Source organism: Hoplias malabaricus, chromosome 10, assembly GCF_029633855.1.
Source record: "Hoplias malabaricus isolate fHopMal1 chromosome 10, fHopMal1.hap1, whole genome shotgun sequence".
Lineage (NCBI taxonomy): Eukaryota > Metazoa > Chordata > Actinopteri > Characiformes > Erythrinidae > Hoplias > Hoplias malabaricus.
In genome coordinates this window covers 6,098,742-6,110,111 of record NC_089809.1, presented here as the reverse complement: position 1 = coordinate 6,110,111, position 11,370 = coordinate 6,098,742, and the positions used below count along the sequence as shown (strand labels likewise).

The window sequence follows — 11,370 nt, the reverse complement described above, 5'->3', positions numbered from 1 at the left end:
TGGTGGGGCTGGGGAACTGCATTCTCTTGAGTGATGGAGCACCATCCAATGTAGCACTGGGCAATTCATCAAAATTACATTCAGAACTTCTAATCAGATCTCGTAACCTTGCCTGTGTCAGTGATATAGATTTTTCTTTTAATTCTGTTCATCCTTTTTTATTTATTTATTTATTTTTAAATTGTGTTTATATGTCCCCCACTGTGTGTTCATGTACTGTCTCCTTACATTCACACCGCTGCACATGTAGTCACGTGATTCTGCCCCATTCACACTGCCACGTTAGCAACATGGAGGTGAACCTAAGCACTGAGACTAACCAATCAACTTGAACAGAAAAATGATGTGTCGTTTAGATGTGATTTGACTTTAGTGAAAATGACACTGAACATAAAGTAGCCACATGTAAATACTGAGAAAAACAAAGCGAACAAAGTTAATCCCACTCTGTCTTGTTTCAACACTTGAAGCACAGTCACTTCACCAAATATGAACAATACATGGCTGATGAGAGGCTGATAAGCTCCCAGCAACATTTGAAATTAAAATCCCAGCTTTTATGCTTAACCATATTTATAGTAGAGGGCGGCACGGTGGCGAAGCAGGTAGGTGTCGCAGTCACACAGCTCCAGAGACCTGGAGGTTGTAGGTTCGAGGCCCGCTCCGGGTGACTGTCTGTGAGGAGTGTGGTGTGTTCTCCCTGTGTCTGCGTGGGTTTCCTCCGGGTGACTCTCTGTGAGGAGTGTGGTGTGTTCTCTGTGTCTGCGTGGGTTTCCTCCGGGTGACTGTCTGTGAGGAGTGTGGTGTGTTCTCTGTGTCTGCGTGGGTTTCCTCCGGGTGACTGTCTGTGAGGAGTGTGGTGTGTTCTCCCTGTGTCTGCGTGGGTTTCCTCCGGGTGACTGTCTGTGAGGAGTGTGATGTGTTCTCCCTGTGTCTGCGTGGGTTTCCTCCGGGTGCTCCGGTTTCCTCCCACAGTCCAAAAACACATGTTGGTAGGTGGATTGGCGACTCAAAAGTGTCCGTGTGTGTGAGTGAATGTGTGTGCGTGTGTGTGTCTGAATGACAATCAAATCCTCACAGCAATGTTCCAAAGGAGAACAAACTCCTGATTAATAACCTTTACTAGGTGTCCTTGAATATTTAACTATATAATTTCGCAGCAAAATTGCTTTCATATCTTTGAAAAATGATTCTAAACTTTTGAATGGCTGTGTGAGGAAAGGAGGTCAGGGCCAGATGAAGAAGCTGGAAAACAAGACAAGGATGAAAAGTCTATTACTACCATATGTGTCTCATCTCTCTCTCTCTCTCTCTCTCTCTCTCTCTCTCAGGTTCACCATTTAGAGATGAGATTAGTTTGGCAATTCTTCAGCTGCAGGAAAATAACAGGTTGGAGATTCTGAAGCGAAAATGGTGGGAGGGGGGCCAGTGCCCTAAAGAGGAAGACCACCGAGCTAAAGGCAAGAGTCCTCCATTTAAAACATATATCTGAGATATATGGACTGAACATCAGATGTACAGAGGAGTAAGAGCGGTGTGGAAGTCAAACCATGACTTTTATACAGAGCCCAGTAATTGTACAGATTTCCTGTGATTAAATTACATGACCACAACTCCACATGTAAAAGTAATCCCATGCCGTTTTTTCTGAAAGCCAACACACTCAGTAATGATCGTATGTAGAGCTGGACGATTTGGGCAAAATTGGTATTACAATATATTTCTTAATTATTGTTGATATGAACCAAAAAAAAGCCACAGAAAAACTACCAAGAACTAAAAGCAACAAAAAAAAAACCTTGGCTTTGTTAATACAGTGGAACCTCTACTAACGAACTTTCCAAGATACGAACCGGGCATTTGAATATTTTTTGCCTCCACCAACAAACCACGACTCTAGAAACGAACCCGAGCCTCCACCGAGCCGACGGCTGGAAATGGCCACTGACCCCAATAGGCGAGTCTCCCAGCGCACCCAGACTTGAGTGAGCTTTTAAGATTAGCACATTGTAGCTTTAGCAATTTAGCATTAGTGTAAATAGCAGACATCGAAATTCGTGCTAAGTTAAGCCGTATCTACGCTTCGTCTCCCCACATTCACCGCCTACTCTCCGTTATTCCACCCACCCCCCACCTCCCGTCATACAGCCAGTGCCTGTGTTACTCCTCCAGGAAGTTGCCATGTCTTCAAGGTAGCGATGTGTAACCACTTCAAACTTTTTTTTTATTATTATTACTGTTTCCACTGTATTTCTCTTTTATTTTTAGTAACGCTACATGTATTTTTTTTTTACTAATTTGAGAGTGTTGTAAACATACATCAGTGCAAAAAGGGTGACTTTCGGGGTGGGGGCTGGAACACATTAATTGCTTTTCCATTATTTTAAATGGGGAAAATTGACTCGAGAAACGAACTTTTCCACTTACGAACCGGGTCACGGAACGGATCAAGTTCGTAGGCAGAGGTTCCACTGTATCAATATTTTTAAACCAACTTTTTAATTTAGTGTGCAGTGAAAAATTGTCTTTGTCTTACTGGAATTCCGTGAAGCTGCTTTGTGACTACATCAGTTGTAAAAAGCTCTATACAAATAAATTTGATTTGATTTGATTTGAAAAATTGCACACAGGGAAAAGACGGCAGCACCCTGTAATGAACGTCAGTAACAGATACTGTAAATAATAATCATAATAATAATACATTTTATTAATAAAGCACTTTTCAAGAACCCAAAGCACTGACAATATTATATATTACATAATAACAATAATATTATTATATAATATTGCTATATTATGTTTATTAAAATATTGAAATGTGTATAATGATCATATCATGGTAAAACACCATGGTGAAACACTTTATATTGCGATATATAGTGATATTGACTTATTGTCCAGCTCTAATCTTATGGTACACCTGCTCATTCTGACATAACGTAGTATATTTATCCCATAGACCACAGAAACAGTAGGCAGTTAATAACGTAAATAAGAACTTAAAGATTAATCAACAATAGCGTTGTCTTATAATTGTGTGTATGACTTTACTCTATTTGTACTTATGTAGGTGGAGCAATGATTGAGAGAACACATGTTCCAGTATGGGTGAAGTTTTGTGGGTATGATTAATGTGTGTGTGTGTGTGTGTGTGTGTTTCAGGCCTGGGAATGGAGAATATCGGGGGAATATTTGTGGTATTGATCTGTGGATTGATCATTGCTGTGTTTGTGGCAGTGATGGAGTTTGTGTGGTCCACTCGGCGCTCGGCTGAAACAGATGAGGTCTGTATCTTACACTCTCTAAATCACACACACACACACAGTGGACCACTCTCAGAGTTATTTGATGAAGCGACATCGTTCTAGTGAACACAGTATCACTGCTCCACAGCCCAACAGTGCGGGCTTTATACCCCATCTCTCCAATACGTTTCATCAGGCGTCGTGATCATAAGCTCATTTGCAGCTGCTCCCCTGCATGCATTTCTTGCTTTTCTACAGAGAAGTCCATAAAAGTCTAGACTCAGTTCATCATAAAGCCAAATTATAAGAAATATAAAAAAGACCAAAGAAACATCGTAGACCACTTTTTTTTTGGGGTTAAAACCATAATTTAACAGAAACATCACAACAACCATTTTGTAACTTGAAATGTAACGTACGTCACATAGGACAGGTTACCAAAGCATTTGAATTGTTAAAAATGCCAGAACACACTTTTAAAAAAAAAAAAACAAAGATACGCAAAGCATGCATACAATTGAGAATGAGTCCACAGTGGGTGCACCTTAATGCCATGAACACACTACACGCCTTTCAGAGTCGTCAGGATGCTGTACCTTTCACACAAGACGTGTTTTATTTTCCTTCTGAAATACCCAAAACGAGCAATACAAATTAATTTGCCACTGATTTGCAGCGAAAGCCCGTGGAAGGAAAAAAGAAGCTAGTAGTAAATGGATGAGAAGTTGGATATGGACACATAGGCTGCATGGATTGTCTGTTTTTCAGGACCGCTACCTGATTCCTGAAAAGCCTTTGTATTCTGGTAGAAACCATATTAAAGTTTAACAGGCTTTACTGTCCTTTCAGCTATATCCCAAAACACTCACTACCAGTCAACACTTTTCACACAACTGAAGTTAGAGGTGCATACAGGTCCAAATATCAAACCTGATAGATATTTTGCAGGTGTTTGTGAGGCATATGCAATCCTTTCGGTGAGCTCTTGGATTGTGTCTTTCACTGGTTCACACATAGTGACTTAGCAGGTGCAGAGCAAACACAGATATGCCTCTAGTTTTAAGGTCTGGTCCGAGACCTCATCCAAAAACACATTTACTGACAGGAAAATTGTGTAGTGTGTACGTAGCATAAGGTAAGTGAATTTACTCATTTTAATGATATATAAGGGCATTTAGAATAGTTTCTTCATTCATTCATTATCTGTAAGCACTTATCCAGTTCAGGGTCGCAGTGGGTCCAGAGCCTATGGACACTTTTGAGTCGCCAATCCACCTACCAACTTGTGTTTTTGGAGCATGTGAGGAAACTGGAGCACCCGGAGGAAACCCACGCAGACACAGGGAGAACACACCACACTCCTCACAGACAGTCACCCGGAGGAAACCCACGCAGACACAGGGAGAACACACCACACTCATCACAGACAGTCACCCGGAGGAAACCCACGCAGACACAGGGAGAACACACCACACTCCTCACAGACAGTCACCCGGAGGAAACCCACGCAAACACAGGGAGAACACACCACACTCATCACAGACAGTCACCCGGAGGAAACCCACGCAGACACAGGGAGAACACACCACACTCCTCACAGACAGTCACCCGGAGCGGGCCTCGAACCCACAACCTCCAGGTCCCTGGAGCTGTGTTACTGCGACACCTACCTGCTGCACCACCGTGCCGCCCTAGAATACTTTCTTTTGATATAGAATTTATAGAAATATGTGTATGTCAAATAAGTTGTAGAGTGGTGGATTATAATGGAAACATTTGATTGCTATTGAACAGTAGCTGATTGATCCATTTTGAAGCAGCTCTCTACCATTTTCTCTGTCAAACTGACGCCTAGTGACCCAACTCCCTGTATCAGAGATTTTGTACTAGACCTGTTTTCCACATAAACGTCCAGTGTGTGAATCCCACTCTGTGGCTCAGTCAGTGGCCTGTTCAGTGGCCTGTTCAGTGGACTTCACTGTTCACTACACTATAGCTAAAGGTATTTTTAACACATTGTAAACATTATAACCTCTACTATGATAATTAATAGGGTGGCATAGTGGCACAGCAGGTAGGTAGATTGGGGACTCAAAAGTGTCCGTGGGTGTGAGTGAATGTGTGAGTGTGTGTCGCCCTGTGAAGAACTGGCGCCCCCTCCAGGGTGTGTTCCCGCCTTGCGCCCAGTGATTCCGGTTAGGCTATAGACCCACCGTGACTCTGAATTGGATAAGCGGTTACAGATAATGAATGAATGATAATTATTGCTTGGGTGGTCAAAGTGACATATTGCATTTTTAATCTCGTAGGTATCTGTGTGTCAGGAGATGCTGACCGAGTTCCGGAATGCCGTTTCCTGTAAGAAGAGCTCCCGTCTGCGGCGGCGGCGGCCGCTCTCAGGCTCTCTGGCCTTAAGGCATCCGGCTCGGGTGGTCCTGGGGGCCCCTCGTCCCCTTAGGCTGGTCCGGGAGATGCGCCTCAGCAATGGTAAACTGTACAGCGGGGCGGGGCCTTTGACAGGTGGAGGGGCCTCAGGGGCTTCTGAGCTGGGCCCCGGGCCCCAACGGCTCCTAGAGGACCCTCTGGGGGCCAGCAGCACTCCCTCCGTGCCCATTGGACCTCCGGGACCTCTTGGTCCCCCCGCAGTCACAGTTCCCCTCCCCAGAGGGTGCACCCACGTCCGAATCTGCCAAGAGTGCCGTCGCATCCAGAGCCTCCGGACAACCTCGTGCTCCCGGGTCCCGCCCTCGTCTGCGCCCCTTCCCCGTCTGGCTCCTCCCCCTCCACACTCCTCCTCCAACACAGACAGCGAAGGGGGTAGCGGCCACAGCCCTCGGAGGATAGGCCCCTCCCCTCCGCCCAGGGGTGGAGCCACTACGGACCTGCTGGGAGAGCAGGAGTGAAAAAAGAGAGAGAGAGAGGGAGGGAGGAATCACGGGTCGAGCTCTGTAAAGTGAGGATTAAAGCAATGGGAATTTTCTAGTGATTACCACGCATCAACATTATTAGAGTCGTGTGCAAAAATGTTGGCACCCCAGGTCAGAGGATGTGTTCTGTTGGTTTTTTAAGGAGCGGTAAGTATGGATCCTCTTCAGAGAACACACAATTTAATGCAGTTACTGTTCATTTCCTGACTTTGACATATTTTAAAATGTAATATTTAAAATAAATAGAAATTGTGCACTTCAAAAGCAGAAAAATCCATATTCCATTAAAAGGATGTGCACAGTTATTTACAAATTACCAAGCTACATCAGTTAACCAGTGGGCAAACACTTTTCCACACGACTGTATGAATTTTTTTGTTGTTAAAAACTGAAGTTTCTCTCAGGGGGCCAAGGATTTCCAGCCCCGATGGCTCTGGAAACTGAATGTAATAGGAATGTTATGCTGCGTGGCCCTCATCCTTATTTTTTTTTGGATATCTGGGAACTTTTGGAAAACTGTCAGTTGATGGACAAAAGGAAAATCGCCATGAGGATAAATCAGTAGCACAGAGATATCGGACCCCATTTAGCCTCCTACTGGCACAAACCCTCCCTCGTACTGAACTTCTTTCTGGCTCCTTCCAAGAGAGCACACACACTCATAAACACTCACACTCACACACACACACACACACACATCTTCGATAGAGAGACCTTTAAACTATGTGAAATGTACTACAATCTTAAAAAAAAAGAAAGAACACTACACTTAAAAGATATTCTTAAAAGCCTTTTTTTCTGTACTATGTTTATTATTATTATTATTATTATTATTATTATTATTACCATTATTTTTTTATTCACTGTCTCTGCTTTTGGATTCCCCGGGATAACTCTGTAGGCCTGGCTTAAAATAAGCAAAACCATATTAATATTGGGAAGGTATTAAGGCCTGAATACACTTAAGGAGCATGAGGAGTTAAATACACTTTTTACGAAAGCGACAATTGAGCTCCAACTCTGTGGTGCACTTTATTTTTTGAGACGGGGCTGATACAAAAATGATCTCATAGTGATTTTTTAGAAGCGAAACTCAGATACTAACCAATAAAAATGGCAAGTCTTATATGAGCATAATTAAAATATTAATGAACAAAACCATCCAAAATAAAGTCACTTAATTAATTTAGGTAAAACCAAATAAGCAATTCCGTTGTCACTTAGGATTACAGTTTGAATAGTTTCTCTTATTTTAATAATAATGTTTCTTTGTCAACAACACTTTTCTTTTTTCTGATATGACCTGAATATCAGATGATTTTATCGGCCATATTAGATCACTGTATTAGTTGAGCCCTAGTAGATTCTATTAGAGATTAAACTCACTCCATTCCTCAGACGTCTTATTTGTATGGAGAGAGATTAGCCTCAAAATATTTGAAAAATGCGTAAATGCTAATCCACAAATTAAACACCAGTCACAAATATGTTTCAGTGAATGTTTCACGGTCTGCATTTTGTACAAATACAGTTACATTCATAAATACATGTGTTTTCATAGATATATTTGTATGCGAAAATAAATACATTTGTTTAAATGTATATTCCATATATTTGTAAATTCGAAGCCTTTTTGTTTTACTTCCATATTAAAGTTGTCCCCACACGTCCTAAAACAACAGTGCCACCTAGCGGAGGCTTGTTCACCTGCTGGCCACATGCTGCATTTGTGTTTGGAGCGGGTGAAATGCCAAAGGAAAGTCTCAAAATCCAAAATCCCGCGAGAGGAAATGAACAAATCCTCGTCACAGAAAACAAGTGACTCGATTCACAAACGCAGATTCAACACTTTACAAATACATTTTAAATTCGAGACTTCGACTTTACAAATATATTCAATGTAGATTTAAACAAATGTATTTATTTTCGCATAAAATTGTGATACATCTATGAAAATCAAACACGTGTATTTATGAATGTAACTGTATTTGTACAAACTGCAGGCCGTGAGACACAGATTGGGATGTGTTCATTTGTGAGCAGTGAAACATATTGTGACTCATGTTTAAATTTTTGGATTAATATTTACTCATTTGTAAAGTATTTTGAGGCTAGTCTCTCTCTATACGTTTGTGTCTGTTTTATGAAATGCGTGGAGCAGTAGTTTGCTGTCTTTCATAGCTACAGAGTAACCGTGTAACTCAGTAACGTGAACTTGTCTGCAGTGTTTTTTGGGGGAAATCTTCGTAAAATTCTGACACTCAAATGTTTTGTACAAAACAACACACACACACACACAATCTGACATTCATAAAAGTGTGAGAGGCATTTATTTATTACTTTATTTAATTTCTGTCTTCCTTTTGACTTTAAGAGTGTGTTTCAGGCTATTTTTAAATAATCTTTTCTTGAAGATATAGTCATTTATTATCATTATTGTTATTATATTAGAAGTCATTTACTCATACATTTTAAGTCCAGTTCTTCCAGCCAAACCCGTCACTGGCTGATATTTTCATTAGCTAACTTCCCGCTTGTGGTAATTACAGTTCTTTCTGTTAGCCAGGGTTCCAAAATTAATAACATGGTTTACACTTTAGTACCTCGAGCTGGACTTTATACATGTATAAGTAATATCAGATCATTATATTATTTATAATACTGTATAAATGAAAATTATGAATAAAAATACAGCAGGCCACAAAGTACAGACTGGTGGCCCTCAGGCCGAAACAGAGGGGAGATATCCTAGAAATTCATGAAATGACTGCAGCAATGATGCACAAACCAGGACCAAACGTGTTCCCCCTAGAATTCTACTTCAGTTGTCCACTTGCTAGAGACTGGGGTAAAAATGTAGAGCTGTTCTGTCTGTCACCATTCTTCCTCATTACTGGTGTCTAATGAGCTCCCCTTTGCCTACTCTGCTGATATTTTATATTCATTGCTGCATATTGTAGGGAAAGGCACCCAAAAATCACTGTGTAGACACTACCCCAAAAACATTTCTTCAAATTGGATATTTTTTTCTTCCTTAAACTGGATTTTTAAGCAAAAGATATGCTTTTGTTTGGTTTTTCTGTGAGCTTTAATTTTCAATGGTGGTAAAGCTGTGGGCTTTGAGCTGGAAATGATTAAGAATCTCATTTTAAAGTGTTGTTTTAATCCAGTGTTGAGAACTTCAGTTCCTCAGAATTTTGTGAATTTCCTTCTCAACCACGTGCATGAACACACACACACACACACACACAGATTTGAGTCCACAGTAAATGACCAGACTCATCTGGAGTGTTCCGGGACACTGCTGGTTTTTAGTTTCCCTCTCACTTCCTCTAAACTTAGTGTATTCAGGCCTTACCTGAGAAGCGTGACCAGTGTCATATCTTTATCATAGGAAGGAATGTTATCATAATCTGAAAATACCAGCTGCTCTTTACATGGCCCTAAAATATGACAGACAGACCAACAGAAATGCCTAAAACTGACATGGAAAAATAACCCATCAATTTCCAAACTCATCAACTTCAAATTTCCTGTAATGTTAGTGTTTTGGAGATGTGAGACTTTGTCCTAACCATAGTGAAACTTAGCTTCAAATCAAGCTTCCTGACACAGACAGGTACGGCCATGTGCCAATGCTTATGCAGCCCTGGGTAAACGGACCTGCTTTTAATCTCCACAAAACACACTGCTGAAGGGTAACTGTTCATTTACAGAATTAAACACTGGGAACAAGTACAATGTTTTATACTTAATTGCATTAATCTCAGCAAATTAATTCATTTAAGTCTGTTCCCATTGTAGAAAATAATGTTAAATCTCATCGTTTGGTCAGTGGGGCACAAGCAGTTCCCCTGAGCACCACTGTGGATTTATACCTAATGACTGTATAAAACAATGACTGTAATTTTCTGCAGTCACTGGTCTTACCTCATCTTCTGCCACTAGGGGGCGGTGCACCCAATGGAAAAATCCTGCTGAAACCTACACGAATACAAATGTGGTTCATATTTTATTTTACCCCTAATCTTAATTTCCAATATCAAATGTGTGAAAGTGGAACGTTTTAAAAATGTCCATCATTCCTAAAGCCCTCAGAAGGGAAATCGGACCACTCTTTATTTTTATTTCCACTTTGATTTTTTTTTTTTTTTACTTTTCCAATTTCTGAACTAGTGTGCAATGGGTTATGAATTCGATGGTCATGAATATTAATATGATTCTATTGTTGTTATTATAAGTATTCCTACTAAAGTGCAGGAGTCATTTGGGGGGGCGGGGATTATGTGAGGGGCTCAACAGTCAAACATAGGAGTGACCACCTGATGTTAAAAGTGATTTCTTTGGAATAAAGAACACATCAATCTGTCTTTATTGAAGCTTGGCTTTGATTACTGTCTTCCTTAAGCCTTCAAACAGGATCTGGGTTTGAATTTTCATTAATGTCCTTTATTCTCAGCGCTGCAGTGACACTGAAGTGGTGTTGGTCTGTATAACACTGTATCCACTCACTTTCCGCTCTGTCAGATGGATGTTTTTGGTTGGTGGACTATTCTCAGTGCAGCTGTGACAATGAGTGCATTAAAAACTTCCGCATCACTGCTGTGTCTGATCCACTCGCACCAGCGCAACACACACTAACACACCTCCGTCAGTCAGTGTCAGTGCAGCACTGAGAAGGATCCACCACCCAAATCATACCTGCTCTAAGATGGTCTTGTCTGGGCCCTGACCATTGAAGATCAGGGTGAAATGGGGGTAAGAAGTATGCAGAGAAACATGTGGACTACAGTCTGTAATTGTAGAACTACAAAGTGGACAGTGAATGTAGATACAAGGTAGGTGTTTCTAATCCAGTGATGGTTTAGTGTGTAACTACGGCAACTTAAACCAGGCCTTTTCCTCTAACTTCAGCTGTTAAAACATGACTCGAACCACATCTGTCTTTAAAAATAGATTGTAGTTACATCTAAAGGGTTAATATTCCGGGGTTTTTTTTCGCTCCTCTTTTTATTATTTTCTGTGAGGAATGTCACAGGCTCGCAGTGGAACATGGATAATTCTCTTCATGAAGGGGTCGTCCTGTGCAGATTTAGGAGAAAGGTGCAACGAGTGCACAAAGGGGGCGCTCGAGAGCACAGTTTTTGAGGCAAATTAAAGTATAGGGACACTCCAGGTTTCCAGTCAATTCCAACCGA

General features: G+C 41.2%; 1 protein-coding gene across 2 annotated transcripts in view; it reads left to right on the top strand.

Annotated features, from left to right (window-relative positions):
- Nucleotides 1–10,477, top strand: part of grik5 (glutamate receptor, ionotropic, kainate 5) — a 116,791-nt gene extending 106,314 nt beyond the window's left edge. For both annotated transcript variants that reach the window (XM_066683842.1, XM_066683843.1), the window contains 3 exons: nt 1,332–1,460; nt 3,163–3,284; nt 5,555–10,477. In XM_066683842.1, the coding sequence (XP_066539939.1) occupies nt 1,332–1,460; nt 3,163–3,284; nt 5,555–6,148 (845 nt within the window). In that variant the 3' untranslated portion in view covers nt 6,149–10,477. The remainder of the gene's footprint in view (nt 1–1,331; nt 1,461–3,162; nt 3,285–5,554) is intronic.
- Nucleotides 10,478–11,370: the final 893 nt, after the last annotated feature.